The sequence below is a fragment of the Pterocles gutturalis genome, unplaced genomic scaffold (genome assembly GCF_000699245.1).
Source record: "Pterocles gutturalis isolate BGI_N339 unplaced genomic scaffold, ASM69924v1 scaffold5002, whole genome shotgun sequence".
NCBI classification, from domain to species: domain Eukaryota; kingdom Metazoa; phylum Chordata; class Aves; order Pterocliformes; family Pteroclidae; genus Pterocles; species Pterocles gutturalis.
Window position 1 is genome coordinate 26,801 of NW_010107713.1, and position 21,001 is coordinate 47,801.

General features: G+C 43.2%; 1 protein-coding gene across 1 annotated transcript in view; it reads right to left on the reverse strand.

Moving 5' to 3' along the window:
• The window catches only part of TECRL (trans-2,3-enoyl-CoA reductase-like), a 51,498-nt gene that overhangs the window by 22,062 nt on the left and 8,435 nt on the right, over positions 1-21,001 (reverse strand). Inside the window, exons 2-4 of the mRNA XM_010088192.1 lie at positions 18,582-18,633; positions 2,537-2,581; positions 1,216-1,319 (exon numbers count right to left, since the gene is read on the reverse strand). Coding sequence (XP_010086494.1) covers positions 1,216-1,319; positions 2,537-2,581; positions 18,582-18,633 — 201 coding nt within the window. The remainder of the gene's footprint in view (positions 1-1,215; positions 1,320-2,536; positions 2,582-18,581; positions 18,634-21,001) is intronic.

A 21,001-nucleotide genomic window follows, 5' to 3' on the forward strand; every position in this document is an offset into this window, starting at 1 on the left:
GCTGATGAGATAAGAATATTTTTATTCTGTGCCTAGTTTATTTAAATGTCAGCCCTTTAAATCAGAAGCATCCCTTGCTGTGCATAAATCTGATAGAGCATCAAGGGAGCTTGAATGGGAGCTCTAAGCACAGTAAAAATGGCAGTAAAGCTATACGTCCTGTGTACAAATACATTCTTAATTGCTATTGTTAGAGAAAAAGTTCACAGAAGATTGTATTCTATTGCTGTAGACTAGCTATGATACAAAATTATCTTGACTGTGTAAATGACGTGGCTAGGAAGAACATTTCTCCCACTGAGAATGGAGACAATTTAGAATACAGAGCAGAATGGCATACAATGAATATTCAGAAACTCACGGAGTCAATTTTCTGCACGCACAGATTAAATCATAAAAAAAAATGTCACTGCCTGCAGAATCAATGCTTAGTCATAACTACACTATTTATAATGGGATATTAAGCTTTAGTTATGTTACTGTCTTAGGCTGCATAAACCACCAGGAAAGGAGAGAATAAATAAGGGTTGTGCAGGTTACTTAGCTCTAGTAAACAGGAGGCTGCACTACTCACTGCTTCAGGGCATCAGTATGGCCCCAGTGGGCCACTCATGGGTATGGGAATCAGAGGGATAAAGCCTCAGCCTTGGTAACCTCACAGACCTCCACTGAAATGGGCAGAGGTCACACAGCCTGAACTGCTCTGACTCCACTGAAGCAAACTGCTTGTTACCACCTGGGGATTTGGGTCCTGTTGTTAGAACGGGGAAGGATAGACAGAGGTCATGTTCTTGTTCATAGGGGCTAAAATCTCCCAGAGCTTGTGCTGCCAGGGGCTACCGGCTTCCCTGGAGGGTCAGAAAGCCAGGTGAGCTTGAGCAGAGAGATGAGGAGCCTCGCAACAAATGAATGTATTTGGCTACAGGTCTGGCATAGGCATATAAACCCTAGATAAGCTAAAAGTGTTTTTAAAAATGCATTATTTTTTTCTTCTCAGGCAATATTATTATGTCTACCTTCTCATCTTTAATTGGATGTCAAAGTTAGCACATTGATAACTTGGCTCACTATCAACTTAATTCTGTTTTGACTGCTGATAAAGGAGCTACACCATTTGACACGGGGAAGGACAGGCTGAGGAAGCTGGAGTGATTTGATGCCGAAACACACTGCACGTTAAGATTATCATATCGATTGTTATAAAGTTATACTTACTGTGGTCCAACCGACCTGCTGACCCAGGTCTGTAAAGTATAGTGTAATGATGGAGGAAACGGCAAGGCTTTGAATGTTAATGGAATCCTTCAAATAGGGCCCATCTGTAACGACAAGAAGGGAAGAGGAAACGGCATAAACAACAGGCATCCTCTCAGAGGCTCAGCATAACACGCAGGCTGCCCTGCTAATGGTCTAAGTGTAGGCCCAACTTGTATTCTGATTTATTTTGGTGACTTGGTGCTTATTCTCCAGGTTAGCAGCTCAAAGGATTTCGATGGGAGTTATTCTCCTCTCATTTTAACAAAGGCATTAGGCTGACATGACACTGGGCGGCAATGCATTGCAATCGTTAGCATGCTATCTCTGTTAATCTAGACCATTAGAGACATGCCATGCAATCACACAGACAATTTCATAGAGCGCTTTTTGTTCTCTCTTGCAAGACTAATGGGGAAGTCAATGTTGCGCAGTGCCTCCCCCACTGATCTGCTGAAGCGTTTGTGTTCTCAGGCTATTTTAAAATAGGTGGCACCGTCAGGATGAACAGAACCTCTTGAGCAACAGCCCACAGTCAGGATTTCTTTGTAAGCTGTCTGACCTAGGCAGAGCAGGTGTATCTCAGCTAATCTCTGCTTCCAGTCCTGACGGACCCAGAGCGTACAAGCAGAGATATAAAATGGCAATATCTGGTTCTCTTTTTTTATAGAGGTGGCGAGCTGGATATTAGTGAACCCCAACAGCCGCTGGCATGGGGCGTCACTGTGTCTGCAATATTTCTCTTTTCTGTTTTATGTATTGTGTCTCCCTTTCAATATATGTTTCTTGACTACTTAAGTCAGTGAGGGTGCTAAGTTCCACTGCTGCTGCTGAGCCCTCATTTTCTAGGGCTCTGCAATGCTGTGTGTCTGCAAACCAAATGCAACGTGGCCAGTGGCAGCTTCATCTCCCACTGCCATGTCCACCAAGAACTGGTGTACTGGCTTCTGCAGCCAGTCGTATCTTCTGATGAGGCTGTGAGCAAGTACTACAACTGATAATGCAGTGAGTGAGGGAAGCGAGTGAATGGTTTTAAAACTGCCTTGTCTTCATTATTGATCGTATACCGTATTCTGGAACATTTTTACGCAGTCGTTATGAAAACCATTAGATTCCTTTATTAATGAGAAAGCTAATATGTTTTTCATTAATTGATATCAATGAAAAAGTGCTAACAGTTCACCCACTAACATGTATAGAGAGAGAAATACTGTTAGGAGGAGAACTTGCCAAAGGATTAGTAATACATCGGGTGGCTGTATTCAACCATGTGAAGACTTACTGCGTTCTAGTTGCAGGCCAACACGGGAAGGGTACCACTGGGGACCTGTTCAAATCAGAAAACATGGCTGTTAATTTCATGGTGGAGGATCTAAATTTCTCTTTCTGTTAGTATGCTTTTTAGCTGATAGCTACAAATGTGAGGTAAAATAATCTCTTTGAGTCTCGGCTATACAAGGAGAGTATAACCAAGCTAGGAGGAGCACATTTAGCTGCATTTGTTTCTCTCAGTGTCAGAGCAAGTGGGTAAGGGCCACAGAACATCTGCAGAAGGGATCGTGGCTCTTCAACTTGTTGACTTGTCCAGCTCTTCGTAGTGGCTGTATGCAGGAGGCTGTGCCCCTACAGCTGTGCTGGCTGCCTAGATGTGAGCACTCTTCCTCTGCATTACAAAGACACGGAATTTAGCTGCTTTGCTCTTGAAGGTTTTTTGGGCTGACCTGGCACTTTTTGCCTTGGAGCAGCCTGGGGAGACCTTACACAGCCCATGGTGCTGATGGAGCTTTGGGGGCAGACAGAGGAAAGCAAGGGAACAGCTGCACTATCACCTCCCCCAGCCACTTCTACCACATTTGTCTTTATTTCCTTCGGCACACCTTAGGACAGTAGATAGCCTGAAAGAGGGCTTTCAATTCAAAGTCTGGGTGAAATTGGTCAAATACAGCCACAGGTTTTCTTTAGCCCTATCTTATAATTGTTAGTGTTCCTGTTTTTAAGATACCAGTATTCCTGTACCTTAAACAAATGGGGAAAAAAATTTCACAATGACTGCGATCAAACATGAGTACGTTTGCTCTGAGGAGCTGTAGGATCTACTTCCCTGGAGACAGCTGGACCTCAGCTGGGGAAGGTCCTGAGCAGTCTTACACAACTTGAAAGCTGGCCCTGCTTTGAACAAAAGCCTGGACTGGATGAGCTCTGGAGGTTGCTTCTGCCTTAACTGTATTCCAGGATGGGCAGGAGAGCTTGTTCACCCCCCTGGCTGCCACCGGGAGGGGAAGAGGAGCTGCACAGCATGCACTGCACCACTGCTCAGGGGCACCCAGCACCCTCTCGTTTCAAAAGCGCTTGGTCCAAGTTCTTGGAGGCAAGAACCCATGAACCAGGGCTAATAGCAGGAGGTGAGACATCCATCAAGTAAGTCGCAAACATTTTTTTCAAGGTACCACAACAATCCCTGACTATTAAAGATAACAAAAGGAAGATAGAGAAAGAGCAGCTGTCTGACTTGTCAAGGAAGATAGGATTTGCTCCAGGACAGCAGATATCAATAGTTATTTGGGAGCCTGAAACGCAATGTACTTGGGTTAAATTGGAATCTTCCCTCCAACACCCCCTCCTTCATGCCCCCTCACATTACAGTATGTTTCAATAAAAGCCAATTTACCTGATCCTGTGGCAATGTGTTTTTAGGTATGGCTCATAATCTTCACAAGGGCAAGCAGAGGTTGTGCGTTTAAGCACGTCATCCCACATTTCCTGTCCTTTAGCCTCAGTAAGCCGTAATGTTCAAGCATACTCAAAGATTTAGACGGATGGAAGTGTGCCTTTGCTGCTACTTGTCTGCAGTGACCTTCTCATCACACAACTGTGCGTCTCTGGTTTCCAGGCCATCCTGGGGGTGCTGTATTTTGCTGGAGGGACCTGAAATTAGTGGTTGGGATGTTCTTTCCCAGCTCTTGACAGTAGCTAGTGGCCCCTCACCAATGCTAAGTGTAAATGCTATGCAAATAGACTGGGGGACAAAGTCCAAACACATCTCTCTTTGTAAGTGTGTTGGCTTTAGTCTAAGTATGAAGGTTTTCCACTTTCAATCTGTACTGGCAGGAGACCTTCGTGAGGCTGTTCCCAAGTCTTAGCTGCCCTGGGTCCTACAAAAACAATTGTTGCCTTCTGGAGAGAAGTGTGACCCCGCTTTACTTTTTACGTGGAGAGAGGAAACCCCACACATTCCTAGGCATCAGAGATTTGCCTGCTTACCACTTGGTAGCAGTCAGCTGAGGGAATCCTGGCCCCAGTTGTCACCGTTTACCTGCCTTCTTCCTGTGACTGTTTCCCATCGGGATCCTCTGGATTTCTATCTGGCTACGCGGAAGCCGTTCCAATCCAGCCTGGCTCTGGCAAACACACACTCATGTCATTCCTACAGGAGAAGAGCTCTCCTTTCTTTTAACAGTGAAAAGAAGCCAAACGCAGTGTCTAATTATCACCCCTATTAATTCTTGCTACAGCCTGTCAGGATAGGGGGTTGATAGCTCTCTTGGATACCCAGAGCCAGAACCATCTGGCAGATTAGCTTCACCTGCTGTCAGCAGGAGTTCAGAAGTGCACGTGGAGGGTGCATGCTCCCAGACAGGGTAAACAAGTGCTCGCTAAAGACAGAGACGCAGCTGCGTGCAGCGTTCCAAGGGCTCTCTGCGCTCCCACACTTGGCAAAGCTCCCCTTGCTTCCAGTCTAAAGCTGGAGGGTTTCTCTTCCCCAGGGTTGTTGGTTTTAGCAGGGTTTACTTCCCAGTTTATTCTTATTTACACTTTTCGTTGGTGCCTCCTGCAGAGATTAATGGTAAGCCAAGAGCACGAGTGACTGAAGTTTATCTTGTAACTCTGCTTGCATCTAAGATCAGGCATGTATTATTATTTACTTTCTGACATTGTGACAGTGCATCACAGCTCGGCCACGTGGTAGTTGGTAGGTGATGTTCCCTCTGTGTTCCTTGTCATCAGCAAGGCTGTTCAGCTTCCTTTTCCAGGCTTACTGTTTTGGAGATGCATTTCACACTTGGAACAAAGTTGCAAAAATAACTAACATTTCAGCTCTCTTAAATCCCAGACCAGTTTTGACTTGAAAAAGCAGTCATAGGCTGACCAGAAAATAAGAATGGCCATCACGGTTCAAACCACAGGTCTGTATTGCCAATATTATTTCCTCTGATATTTAGCCAACGTTGTGGTTCTGCCATCACTCAGATTTCTAGCATGTGTGTAGAACAGCTTTGGTTCCTTTCTTTGCAGCGTGTTTGAACAGCTATTGAAATGTCTTTCAGGTTTCCCATCTCCCATTTGATTATTTCTACCTTCCTGACTTACCCTTCTCTTGAAGGATGTTTGTCTCAGTCTTGAAAACCATTGCCCTCAAACTGCAGGCATATGGACACCATACATTTATTTTAAAATAGTTAAAATATTTAATGCTATTACTTTAAAGCATCGCCATTTTTCAACACAGGATGGTATTTTCTTGGAAAGTGACACAATCTTTGCTTTTTATAATCTGTTCTTAAAAATGGGTGTGAGGAAAAATATTTACTTTTAGGTGGGTTATTTGCAGTAGCTGCCAGTATTTAAAACAGCAATGAAAACATAAGCAAACTAACAGGATGTATAAAAACTGTTAGCCACCTTTAATGTGACCATATCCAGCTAATAGCACCACCTGATAATATCTGGTATAAAAAAGGAAATGTGCTATTAAACAACCATCCCAACACTTGCTAAAATGTCAGCCTCAGCACCATGCCCAGTTGCCAATCCCATTATGCAAAGATGCACAGAAGACCAAGTTCTACTGGTCCCACTGCTCAGTTTGGTTTTTTCACTAGGTTTACACTAGAATTTCAGGAAGCAAATCCGCTGACAATCATAGGAACTGAGGACAGTTTTAGAATCTCAAATACAGTTTTAACAGCATCCAAGGCTACTCTGTATTCATGACTCAAATTGAGCTTAATGTGTGCTCCACCACATCAGTATCGCAAGAGGTTTTGAAAATTTAACAACTAAGAAATCTAAGTACTAGGTACTTTACCAATAGTTATGAAATTGAAGGGGTCAGTCTAATTTTTATTAAGCTTCATAAAGATCCTTCCATAAAAATTCTTTAGTGCGCTGCCTGTAGTAAATTACACAATCAAATGCCTATTTGTCACAAAGTATTTATGAAGTTACGTGAACCTGTCTGAGAGCAAAGGTATAACACGACACAGACCTCTCTTGCTGGGAAATTCAGTGTGCTCCTTAGAACCTGGCTCTGCAAAAGCTATTCCACTGGGGAGCCAGGAGTCTAAGAAATGCAAAACAGCTGATGGACACAGTTTGGAGATAATTAGCAGACTGACTTTCCATGAACAGCTAATTTTACTATCCCTTAAATTGTTTGCATCTCATTGTATTTCACCACCCATGCATCTCTAGGAACAAACAGGCTTAATAATTACCAGCAATACCTGCTGCGATATGAATAGGATGACAGAAGCAACAAAATTACTATAATCAATCAGGAGCAGCATGTTGTTTAAATTTGCAGAAATACAGGAAATTCTGGGGACTGCTGCAGCACCAGTACCCCTTATACAATCACAAAATGTTACGCATTAGCCAAGAAATGTAGCACCACTTGCTGGCGTGAACTGAGCATGGCTGAAATGCATTTCACCACCTTAACCTGATGGTAGTTTGATATCTGTGTAGCAATAAGAAGAGGTTGCTAGGAAAGATTCGTGTGTGTGGGGAAGATGGTTTTGTGCTCAGTATATATAGACAGACATACCGACACAACGATTATCTGACAACTTGCTAAGGTCTTTCCTTGACAAGTAAATGCTAAACAAATACAGTTGTTCCATGTCCACGACCGTAAACAGCACTGGTTGTAAGTGTTGTTCCTCTTGGTTGCAGCAGGTGCATTTGAGCATTCTCAGGAATGCTCCTGAGAAAACAGGAGTAGATGGAGACATCACCGTGCTGACAGTTGCAGCCTTTGCTGGACTGAAGTTTCCATACCCTCGCTTCCCTGAGCTGACAGCAGGAAAGCGGGATGCTGAAATGACTTGAAGCCGTTGCTTTCTGCTTTTATTTGGAAGAAAAGGCTGCGGGATATATTGTGCTAACGTTGGACTTGAGTGATTCCTGAGCATGGGGGCAGTAAGCAAAGCACACCTGGGAAACTACAGTCAAACTAAGCTGGGACAAGACCAAGAGGGAAGGTCTCTGAAGCCAAGAGCGAAAGCTATCTGTGCTTGCCTGGCGCCGTACTGAGCTCCTGAGCCCAGCTGGGCTTGCACGGGCCAGGCTACCACCTGTACACTGCTTCCACCCCTCGCTAAGTCTTTAGGGCACAGGGTGGGCCTTGGGAAGGCACTTGCTGGATCCAGGATCGTTCAGCTAGGCTGTGTTTGTCATTGTAGAAGGACCTTTGATATGGTGAATCAGAATATTTAAAGAGCAGGAGCAAGTTTTTGAACTATATCCATGTTTTCATGGGAAGTCTGTGGAAAGAGCAGATCCAGTGTGTCCTGTTCAGTAAAATCTCAGCAGGTACTGAAACGGACGTGGTTTTTAATGGCTCTGTACCCAGGGATAAATCCCTTTTCTTTGTCAGCTCTTTTTTCTGAGTATTTTCTCTCATTTGTTTAATTTGTAAGCTTTCCAGGGAATCTCTTCAGCCATGTGTTTTACAAAGGCACCTTAACCTCTAGTTGCTATGGGGACACAACCACTTTCTTCATGACATGTAGAATTTGAAAAAGGAGCGATTTGATCGTAAGTATCCATTTCTTTCTTCCTGTTTTTATCATATATGAACGCATCTAGCTACAACCATACTGCTTACACAGGGAAAGCAAGCTGTGGGCTGGCTGAACTGATGTCTCTGGACACTGGCTAAGACCAGCAGTGCTAAGGGCAGGTTATGGTTCGGTCTGGCCAAGGGGCAGAACAACACACTCTTCCCCAGACTATGAAGCAAGCAAGCCCCAGCCTGACCAAGTGTCTGGTCCCATGCCTCCGTTTTAGCTGTCCCTTTGATTGTTCCTGTTGGCCTTAGGTGCTTAAAATCTGCGAGTGTCTTTTTTTCCTACATAAAGTCACGTATCTGTCACCCCAGCACCTCCGCTGAAGCCCCACAGAGCCTGATACAGGTTTTTCAGAGCACACCTAACAGCTCTATAGCAGAGTAACTGCATCGTGGTACGATGCCTGCAGCCGTTGCCCTTAAAAAGTGTCAAAATTTTGCTAAAGTCACATATCTGTCACCCCAGCACCTCTGCTGAAGCCCCACAGAGCCTGATACTGATACAGGTTTTTCAGAGCACACCTAACAGCTCTATAGCAGAGTAACTACATCGTGGTACGATGCCTGCAGCCGTTGCCCTTAAAAAGTGTCAAAATTTTGCTTTTCTTGCTCAGGATCTGGCAATACAGGGTAGCCTCATCCATATGCTGTTTCCTGGGAGCAGTTCATATGCTCTGACTGTGCCCAGATGTGGAATACCAACCTGTGGGACTCCGCACTGCGCCTTGGGGCACAAATTCACCTGACTGCATTTTCATTGGAAAAAAAACTGTTATAAATGCCTGAACTCGCTGAGGGACAGAACACTCCAATCCCACCCCCCCACCTTGTTTTTTTTCCCCCCTGAAAAAAAAATCTGACTTGAGCTATATTCTGATGGGGCAATAACGGACACATTTCTTAAGAGTCAGCATAGTCTTTCTTAATGAAGATGGATCGTTATTAGTGGTAAACAGAATATTACTTGTCATTTAGAGGTCGGTTTATGTCACTAGTAGATTAAGCTTTCAATTTTCCTTCTTAAACAGTTTGACACTGAAAGCAACTGTGGAAATTTGGACAACCAAAAAAGCATCAGAAACTAAAAGCAAGCAAGCATGCAACATTCAGATGCGTATTTTAATATTTTTGCTACCTTGTTTCTCCTTTCCACTTCCAAAAAAAAAAAAAAGAGAAAAGTAAAAAGAAGAGCCAGCCCCATGCATATCAATTTTCCATATAGCTTGCTGCAGTTAGTGTAATTAATTTTGATCTTTCTGTGTGGATTTGCATTTAAATTAATGTGCGTGGGCAAGGGAAGGGAATGAGGCTCACCTTTTATTCCATTAATAACAACCATAGAGCAGAATACAGAGAAACAAGAAAACAGATACTCTGACAATCCTGGACCTTGAAGCGATGTTCCCAAAAGGGACTGCCCTTAATCGGTGCAAGGAGGTGAGGGGCTGCCGGGGGGCAGCAGCAGTGGGGCCACGAGTGCCTTTCTGAGCAAGGACCCCCAGGCAGGACGGTATCCTGTGATCCCCACGCTAAAATAGCACGGAGTTTGCTTCGCATCTACGGACAGTGGTGTTCTGGCTCTGAAATGCTGTCCTCCATTAAAAGAGCCATGCAGTAATTTATGCTGACTGAGGATCTGTATTCTGGCAGTTATTTTTGATTCTCCTGCCCGTACAAGTTTGGAAAGGGTAACAGATCATTGCTGAGGTATCATGGGGATGCGAGAACTCGAGCAGGGTTCTCTTCCTAAATATCAACTCTATCAGTAAAGCTTCATACAAAGGGCGACCCAAACAGGAGAAACTGCATGTTGAGGAACGTAGACTTGACAAGCTTGAGAAACTGCTGGATCTTTCTGTAAAGCCATCTGCCCAACTCTGGTGTCCAGAAGTACAGGGACACCTATGAAAAACCAGATGTAGGTGCAGAGCACATGTAAAGGCCTGAAGGCATCTGCCTTATTAATGGACATGAGATCCTTTTCACAATCATGAAGACCCACCAAGGCTTTTAGTATCTTGAATTCCTCGAATGAACAATTAAGCCCAAATGATCTGGTGGTGAACCCCAGGTTAATGCTGGAAGTCTACCTGTTCTTCAGACAAAAATACCCGAGTTTAAATTTATGTAGGAGAAGTTTAAAAAATAAAAACTATTTTGGCATCTTCTATTAACGGTTCAGTGTAGGCTTCAATTCTTCATTTTACCTAAGACTAGATATTCTCTAGGGGCTGGATTACTTCTCCAGGGCCTTGCACTGCCCTTTTCTCAGTTGAGCCGTAGGCACTAATATACAGCACACTGTAACTAATAATAGGCAATTCTGATAAACAAATGTTGTTTCTCATCTAGATCTGTCAATTAGATCTACTGCAAAGGCAAGAAAAGCAAAGAATCTAGCTATGAAATTTCCTTTTCTTAATGAGGCACTTAAAGAGCATCTCACATTTGTTCTCCGGTTGTTTACATAGGATGGCATTTGTGATGCACTGTTAGAGCCCTGTAAATCTCAGCTGGGAACAACATCCCAGAGAGCAGAGAGGGCCAGTTCTGCTTCAAGCTACATCTCAATAGATTCTCTGTCTTTTATTGTATTACTCATCTGAAATGATATCTGTAATCCTGCTAATGAAATTCAATAACATCAGATGCAGCAGCTGCCAAAAAAAAAGAGAAATATTGTGACTTTCCATTAAAGTTTTTGAGCTGATCTTCACTTTTTCTATTGCTGGTTTAAATATTGCTAGTTTTGCTGAAGGTCATCTTATTTCTACAAGCATTTAATGGATAGCCTGGCTTTTGTGTTTTAGACACCTTAGTCCCTCCAGTTCAATAGGTCATTAGGCATACAGTCAAGTCATTCTTTGTCCCAAATGTTTCTTATGGGATCACAGCCAAAACAGACAAAAGATCCCAAGGTGGATGAAAGGCATGTTAATTATTCTTATTTTATAGACGAGAAAATGGAGCTCGAAAGGGAGAAAGTGTCTAGCATACAACTCACCCAAGTCAATAGCATGGCTCCCACTGGTTCTGAATCAAGTCTTAAAGACTTGTCTAGAATGTCTAGAACATCACATTCATTTCAGTGTGAATAGGAGATGTCAAAAATCCCAGTTGACCCTCTGGCTTTTATTGGTATCTTTAGAAGACCAAAGTGCTTTAAAAGTCTGGCCCTAAAAGTCTTGCTTAAGGTACTACGTTACTAAGTGCACTGCTTCTAAACCAGGTAGGTGAGCCAAACCTCAGCCATGGTTTCCTAATTCAGTACACAATGAAAATATTCTTTAGAACCACATGTACACTTCAGAAAGCAAAACTCCAGGGATATCTGATCAGATGGTTTTCAGGCTGATTTAATATCTGTTTCTCCACAAGTCAGAATGAGATTCAAGTGCTCGGCAAAAGTGAACTGCAGGGGCCTAGTCTGGTGTTTGCTCTCGTTATTAAGTCTGATAGTTGGGAGCAGGAAGCCAGATGTCAGCATCCCAGCTAGAAATGTCCAAATGCAAGTTCTGGACTCTACCAGTGTCAACAAGAGACACGTGGGTCAGGGCTCCAATGGGAGGGTTATGACCACAGCTCAGGATGGATAATAGTGTCCGTGAAGCGCACACCATCTTCTGAAGGGTACCCGGTGGTCACACCACTGTGACTGCAGCTGGAGCACTCCATGCATTGTCTTTCCCTTTTGAAAATTGGCCAGAATTTGTTTTCTGTAATTTCAACATAGAATTGGGGGTGGGGAGGGAGACTTTGGGGACTAAGTATAAGGTAAATTTTTAGTCACTTTGAAGATGAAAATGATGAGGCTAAGTTTGGCGGCTTCTTTAACTGTGTTAGGTCAGGGACGCCATTCTTATTTCCTCTCTGGCTATTACAAAAGAAATTAAAGTACTCCCAGCTCTCATAGGTGTGCTTCAATTATTTTGACAGCTAAGCCACAAATTAAAGTTATGCAAATCGGTACCAGCAGACAGACTTCTGTATTTTGTATAGAGAGATTTGCACAGATGTGCCACAAGTAAGGTGAGAGGAGGTCATCCTCCTGGTACTGCTTCCTGCATATATCACAAATGAAGCCTACTGGTCAGGCTGGCCTCGTGGCTAAAGCAGCGTGCCAAGGCAAGAATTTAGGTCTCTGTTCTGACGTGCACACCCTGCAGAGGCAGGAAGCAATTTAACTCACAGATTAGATCTCCAATTGTGAGCTGGGCAGGAAGACGGCAGTGACTGGTTTGAGTTTTGTGGCTGGAGCTTTTGCTTACTTTGTGCTTAGCCTTGCAAAACAAAAAGTAAAGAGTTTAAGTCTATACGAGCCTCACTGTGTCAGTTACAAGAAATTCAAGGAGTTCCTAGTAAACTGAGTTGTGTTGACAGGCATAGAGAAGTACAAAGACCTTAGAATTGTGAACTTCATCATAAACTACTCTTCTCTTGCTATCTGCTGTGTGACTAAAACAAAAGAAAAATAAATTATAAATATAATAGGATCTCATGATGTTTCCTCCTAATCTAGTCGTTTTCAGTTCCAAAGTCAACACAGATGAATGAGCAATTTACCCCGATGAAATCACTGTACTTCTTAGTGCCCATTTGCAATAACTGCCCATCCCTGGTGATTCGGCTTCATTGTTAATTTCCAATTGAGTTGTTACCAGTGCAGAGAGGGGAAATTTACTGAAAACAATAGTTGGATGTGACTGCCAATGAAACACACTCTGTGAATCTGTGCTGGGGACATAAAACTGAGCCAATGAGCTCTGCAGTCAGACAGCCTGCACAGCAGGATACTGACTGTCCCTTTGAAAACTCATTCATATATGGATTCGAGCTGTGACAGTGGGCTAGTGTGAACCACTCAGGATAAAAACAGAGAGGAAAAAGTCTGAAATTTGTCAAAAACCTGAGACTTTTCAGCTGCTTTTCTGCACCCTGCTCAAGGCAACTCAAGGCAGGATCATTCTGTGGCCCTCTTTCCAAAATTTTGGCTCTTTCGAAGATTGATCTCCTAATATAGGGCAGAAGAAAGATTTGTCTGGAAGGCTCTGTGCCCTAGATATAGTTTATTTGGGTCTCTTCAGTTTGTGAGACACATGAAGAGCTCCTGGTTGACTGACAGGCCAAGACTATGAAGTCAGATTGGGAGAGCCATAAATAGCATAATTCAGCTTCTCTGAGTCCCCAGCAGGTGTATTCATCAGGCACATGAGTCCCTCCAGGCATCAAAATTGACAGATTTCATTAACTTTTTTCAACCTGAGAATCCAGCTGTAATAGACAGTGTGGAAAAATCAGAGGAATTGCAGGTTCTCAGCAAGACTGTGTTATCAGACAGTCCTGATTACACAGAGCCGGTAGGCGAGGCAGTGCCTTAGCAGTCACCGTTCTCCCTGGTCCTGCTCTTAATGACGAGTCCCCACAGCATCCCTTCTCACCTCTTTGAGCCTTGCAGTTTAACATCGCAGCCAGCCCCTAGAAGGGATTTAAGTGATGCAGGAAGAACAGTCATCCTTTCCAGCAATGGCTCTGCATCCAGCTCTTGTGTTTTAATGCCGGCCTGGCAAAATATGGAGTTATTCCTGAAGCCCTTGCTCTTGTAATCATGCTACTAGCTCCTAGATGTCATTAAAACCAGGAAAGTTGCAGATTCAGAGTGTGAAAACCCTTAGCAGACTTTTTTGGGAAGGAGAAAAGAAAGAGGATCTCCTCTGCTAAAGGATTAGTTTCAGTACCTCACTGTCCTGGGTTTCGGCTGAGACAGACTTGACTTTCTTCACAGTAGCTAGTGTGAGGCTGTGTTTTGGATTTGTGCTGAGAAGGCTGATCACATACTGATGTTTATGGTTGCTGCTCGTTGGAAGGACCTGCACAGGAGCCTCCGATCTTGTTTTTGTGCAGGGCATCAGACGGGGTAGGCTCTGACCAGGGGGTCTGGAGGGTGACAGCAGCTGAAGGGCTATCTGTTCTGTTACGGCTTCTGAGGAACGTGCAGGATGAGGGCAGGTGAAACCTGGCAGATGAATGCATCCTAACACACAGCCCTACAGCCTGTAAAGTGGAGGCTAAAAGAGTGATTGGTCCCCACCATGAAGAAGAATTGCACTGGTTTTTTCCTTACCCTCTCTCTAGAGAAAAGCACTAGAAAATATCTGATCTGATATCACTGGTTTTCCAAGGAATAATGCTCTAAGGATCGCTACAGAAATACTTGTAAGAAGCAGTTGTAAGATGGTACAGCAGGGTTCTAAAGTTTCATAGTGTCCAGAAATTATGCTGTTTATTCTTGAGTGCCATCTACTGACAATTTCTTTCTTAATGATTTACTTTCATTGGCGTTGCTTATTTTAAATACCCTATGTAACATCTGTTAGCTTAGATGGGGGGGCCTGCACTTTTGGCGCTGAAGGATTAGGAGTTAATATTTTATTGGGACAGCTGGCGGCTTGTAAGGTTTCTTATTCCATGAGAACTTCATTCCCCTCTGCAGACCACGATGATGTTTTCAGTTCTATCTTCAACTTCCCTTTTTCCTTCCACTTATATTCCTCCCATCTGTCCTTCCTTCCCTGCCTGCTCCTCCTGCCTAAAGGGCAATTTCTGGCCTCCCTAAACTTTCTCTTCTGACTTCAAAGAGCAGCTCTAGTTGTGCTACCTCCTTGTGCGGGAGGTTGCATCCATGAGTGTGTTACAGTATTGCTGAGATCTTATTTGCCCCTCTGCCCTTTCTGTTCTCCTTTCAACAGCTTTTTTAGTAACTCTTGTGCGGTAACCTTGAAAATATTTAATGATCAGTAACTCCACTATATTACCTGTTCTAGAGGTATTTTATTTTAGTTATGTGATACTTGAATTAGCATTACTACTACAGCTTTTCATTTTCTATCTGTAAGATTTCCTCCCCCACCAGCCCAATATATTTTGCAAAGATAATAAATTAAAGGTGAAGAGTTATTGCCAAGGGCAAGAGCTTGCAAAGTTTTAGTCTACAAGGTATTTCTTTCCCCACTGGAAACATCATCCTTATAGATAAAGAAAATGCCAGGCATTATAAGCAACTGAGAAAATGGGACAGGAGGCTTCCCTCTTACACACTGGTTTTGGCTTGATTTCACCTCTGCCAGCTACCCAAAGGAATGAGGAAAACAGTAGTCAAGTCACCTAGTGCACAGCACCAGCGTGACTGGGGCTTCTTTGACCATACCTTAAGATCATACAGTGTGACGGCCACTAACACCCAGGCACACCGCTGCCACCCAACTTCAGGCAGAAAACATCAAGCAGTAGAAGTGCAGACATTTGTATGGTGCCACCAAAGATGTATTTTTGTCTGCAACATACTTACATAGTGGAACTACTTCCCAGGGGATTTTGCTGAGGTCAAAACTATACGTAGGTTTAGAAAGGATTAGACAGATTCATGGTGGGCAGGTGTGATGTTTGCTATTAAGCATGACAGCCTGGATCTAACATCTGCTACAGAGGGCCCCTGTAGAGCTGATGGCTGGAAGGCTGCAAGAGGGAAACTGCTGTTCTGTGCTGACCCTGGCTGGTGCTGACGGTCCGTGCCAGGGGCTGTGGCTACAGCGGCCAGGCACTGATTCAAAACAGCAGTCTTCAGTCTGGTGAAAGCCTTTAATTCCAAAGGAAATGTCAGTTTGTCTTAAAATGGTTATTCTTCATAGATTGTGGAATCTCCAGTGAAAATACTCAGATTGGTTCCTCTGAATTCAGTGCCACAGAAAGCACAGGGTTAGGTTTTGCTGTAGTTGTTTCAGTAGAGATAGTTTTCCTGAAGTGAGGGCTGAGGAGGATTTCAATATTTGTTCCTGAACTTGTACATCCATATTCTGCCTGTCGTATAAACACAGATCCAAACTAATGTTTGACTGACTTAGAAACCACTGAGCAGTAACATGTTACATGTCACTTGCATCCCATTTCTTTTCTTTTAATGATTAACAGCCTCCTGTGCTGCAATTCATAATTCAGGCTTTTTCCTCTTTTCTTGAATCAGAGAAAACTGATCAGTGACAGAGAAGATGCTTGTGGAATTGCTGCACAGGGGTTCCTCTCACTGAAGGGCTGACAAGATACCAGCTGAGGAGAAAGCTTAATTGCATGGCTGATCAAAGGAGAATGTATGAAGACAGGGAGACCGCAAGCGGGTGTGCGTAGGAGTGTGTTTTAGCATGAGATTATAGAGGAACACATGAGCCTGGCACACACGAAATGACAGAAATGAATGCATGAGCTGGTACGAGATAGCACACTAACCAACGGCATCCACAGATCAGCTTCAGCCCCTTTGCAGCTCTTGCCTAAAAGACTGTATTCTGTAAGCTGTCATCCTCCAAACTATATGAACAGAAAAAAGGGATTTGTTCTTCGCAAGTGGGAAAGGAGGGGGAGGGAGGAACCTCATGAGACAACAACATCCAGGCTGAACTGGAAAAGAGAGATCAAAGCTATGAGCTGGAATGGGAGGAAAGGACACAGGACACTGACACGGTGTACTGCCGGGAATGGGGGGAGTTGAACTAGAAAACTGAAAAAGCTTGAAGGCACATGCCAGCCTTTCCACGTGCTGCAAAGCCCTGTACTGTCCGAGTTTTTGGTTCACGATTTGTATCCTGCTTTGTGGCATTGCTTACGGTCTTCCTTTATACTTAGCTCCATTTGCATCACTGGGAGTACTTGAGGAGTAGTAAGGTACCTCTAAATATGAAACTGGTGCCGTTAAAATGGCTTATACACAGCCTTGCACCATTTTAGCCCAAATCCATTAAAAACCTCATTACAGTAAAATTGGCATAAACCTCTGTGCCAGTGATCTTCAACTGATTTAAGCTACATCAATATAAATCCAGTTTCAATTGATTTAAGAGAGTCGAGGCAGAAATGCACTGCATTTCACAAACCAATGGGAGGATGTACTCTTATTGAAATATTAAATCCTATGCACTCAAGTCTTTTCATATTCAGATGTGGAGTTTTTTAACTTCTACCATTCTGCATTGTAAAAGCCCTTACAGGGAGTGAAAACAAGTAGTTTAGGAGCAGTCAGGTCAACAGCCTTTTGCTTCATCAACTGAATCTTTGTGCAAGCACAGAAGCCTTAAGCTTTAGTGTATTATGAAATTCTAAGGACAGAGGAGAAGCAAAATGCTTCTTCTACTTACCCTATCCTAAGCTTTTTTTTTTTTTTTTTTTTTAAAAAGGCATCTAGCCTTTAGTTGAATACACCCTTTTTTTCTAAAAATAATGAAAGCTCATCACCTAAGATACTTTATCCTGCCTCTTGGAACCAAATACCTCAATCCTAATTTGAGTTTCTCTGGCCTTCACTTCCAACCCTTAATCCTTGTTGCATGTTTTTCTACTCAACTAAATCCCTCTGCAGTTCTAAGAAGTCAAGTTAACAGGCCTTGCACAGACCCACACATCTCAAATGTGGGTGACACTCATGGTTATCCATCCTCATTGCAAGTAGCGCCTTCCCACAGGCAGGAGTGGGAGAAACATTTCTCAGTGCAGGAGCAAGGGTGGCACAGTTAGAATCTCTACAAACACAGATACACCAGTATTTCATCATTTCAGAACGCAATGCACGCTATACATGCATATACATCCTGTAGCTTTCAGGTGTATTTGGCCCCACTCCACAAAATCCTGACCCAGCAATTCAGCGGATAAATGCCTTCACACTTAAGTGCTCAGCTACCCTCATTGCTCTTTCTCCCAGCCTTCCATCCAACTCCTGGTAGTAAGGGCTGGAGGTGTGTGGCTAGGAGGAGGCAGAGAGGAAGAATCCAGAAAAAGTGCTCTGTTCTCTGGCAGCAAGAAAAGAGGGATCTTCGAGTATGATTGCTCTCATCTCTTCCCATGTACAAGGTCCGTATCTGCAGTCATGATGTGCAAAAATTACCTGTTTTCTCTCCTTCTCATGGACATGAAAAACAAAAAAAGCAGTACTAGAAGAAAGGGAGATTGCCCCAACCATTAAGGAACTGGACGTGGCTGAGTCAGTTCAGAAGTCCATCAGAGTGCCTGCACAATCACAGATAAGTCATTTATTCTCTCTGTATTCATGTTCCCTACTACACTAGTTATTTGGTCTACATGGTCTGTTTATGGTCAGTTTGAAGCAGTCTAGTTTTACTGAAGCTCATCTACTATAATACTGGGAGGGCAAATGCAGTTGTGGTCTTGAATTGACGCTGTAATGTTAAAAAGAGGACAGAAAAGTGTTGGTCCTCACGAGCTGGCAGTGATAAATTATGCAGCCCTCTCCTTCCAGCACCTCGCATCTGCGATAGCTGGAGTAGAACCTTAGTCCAAACACTGCTAATTTAGCACTGGAGCTGTCAGGCCACTCTTGGCTTTTGTGTGAGATTTCATGAAAAATAAATTTGACAATTTCTCCAAGCTGAAAGGCCTCTAACCGTGCCTCTAGCCTGCTAGCTGTAGTACTTACATGCTTTGTGAAATTTGTGTTTCACATCAAGAAGGGTAGATGATGGAGGTACCTGGAAAAGAAAACAAGATGCATGCAGATTAATTTTTCTGTTGTCTACACTTTGAGATCCCTGCTCCCCTCCTCTATGAATAAATGATTCAATTTGTCTGCAATTTCATAAGGGAATAATGAAGCATTCTGGCATTGCCAGCGCAGGGAAGGGACTGGTCTTTTCCAGTGGGATGGAGGATCCTCTGGCTTTCTAACTACAGGAAGCCGCACTGCTGCAGGGCCTGCATCCCTACAGATCAGCAGCTCACCATGCTGGCTTCTGGCAAATTGCAGACAACCTGTGCTCTGGGGAGTCAATCTTCTGAGTAAATTAAGGGAAGCTGAAAACTGTTAAGCTGAGCACGCTTACAGAGCAGAGCTAGCTCAGAACAGAGCCCACAGTCTCCATCTCCTGCACCACCTGAGTGCCGACTTCAGGGGAGCACTGCTTTCAAACAGTGCAAAATTTCTAGTATAGCCCTTCTTAGCAGCTCTGCCTCTACATCCCTCTGTCATTTTTTAATCTCAGGCTTTCAGTGCTTTCTGCCCTCCAAATCCTGCTATGTCAGCCATGGGATTCGTATCACCTAACTTTAGCTATCAAAAAATTATCCTGAGCTTGTGTTGTTGGTCTAGCTATAGAACCATTCCCAGGCCTTAGCCATTTGGAAGTGACAAAGTGCCTGCCAGGATGTGTGCTGTAGCAGAGGAACCAGTGAACATAGCCACGCAGTGTGATGGGAGCCTACATCCAGAGCTGGTGCCTGAACCACGTAGCTGTGGCTGCGGCTGTGAGGGTTACTGTGATTCATACAACACCTACGAGAGAGGCAGAGCTCGTTAGCAAGAGCACTGCTGTGCATGAGGACATTCAAGCTGCTTTGGGCTGGAGCTGGTTTCAATCGTGCCAGCTCCGGCCCAGGCAGAGCGTGTACTTGCTGGTTGGTTAGCCGCAGTCTGGCAGCTCTGCATGGCACCGCGCTGTACGGCCTGGAGCACACATCCAGCCAGGAGGGCAGGCAGACGTTTGTTTTATGGGCCAGCTGGCTTAGAGAAGGGCCCTGCCACTTAAGACAAACTACACAGACCACAAGTTGAAAAATAACACAAGTACTTTCCTCTTCAGAATGGGCTATGACATAGAGGAATCACAGTGTCCTTTCCCAGGCAGAATAATGAGGCTATAGCCACAAAAGGATGAAATACATTTTTTTATGATCTTGATAATTCTGTGTCTCTTTTTTTAAAGACCTCATAAAACAGCCAGGGAAGTTATAGATTCTAATATTGATCAATGTGAAGATGGATGCTGAGACATCAGCTTACTCCTAAGAGTGTCCTCTTTGTAGACCATTAATTATCTTTTGTTCTTTTCATTGTACATCAATATGAGCTAAAGAATTGTAAGGACTGGAACAGCATCTGCTCTTATTGCCCTTTGTGCTAACTGAATAAAACACCCTGAAATGTGTCACTGTAATTATTAGTCTTACTCTCCTTTTATTCTTTTAAATTATTTCTGAAAGTGTTATAACCTTCCTTTTCCTCTATTTCAGCACTTTTCAAATACGCAAAGGGAAAACAGAGTGAAAAATGACAATTGGTTTATTTAAAATAAGATGGATTTCACTGTAAAAACACTCCTTACTTGGCACATACCTTCTATGTCTGATGGGCAAGAGTTTTCCCTCCAACTTCTTAACTTCCAGTCCAGCACCAGATTTTAAATATAGGTAACTTTCTCATAAGTTTCTATGGTGTAAGATTCAAGACTACTTTTTCTTCCCAAAAAAATGCTATGAAAAATTCATATTTTAGAGGTGTGGATTGTGTTCATTACACTTTTCATTCAGAAAGGATGATTTTAAAACCTCAAATCCTGTTCTGCCTGTACCTTCATAGAAAAAAATACTTTTACTTTTCCATTCAAGGCAACTTTTCATTTTTTAGGAATTCAAGAATGAAAGGACCTTCTGGGTCATCCATTCCAGTTCTAGCCTTCCTTTATGCAGTGATGCACAAAGCATCATATTTCTTTTTAAGATTTAAAATAGCATATTAGTAACTTACGCTATGACTGAAGGCAGAGCCCTAAGTGGAAGATATAATGGGAACTTAATACTGCCTTTTGTGAGTGCAAGCTAATCAGATAGTTATCCACTTTCATACCTCTTTCACATTTATAAGTCAAGGAATTATAACAAATCTGGTGATCTGTATGTAATTGCATCACACAGTTCTTGCACTAAGGGATTATTTTAGGGGTTAGAGGTTAGCAGAATATCAATACGAAGTTGAATAAAAAAATTTTAGCAAATAGGCGATATTTCATTCAACATTTCCCTTTGACTGTTTTTTCTCTTTGTGACATGTCAGTACCACTGCAC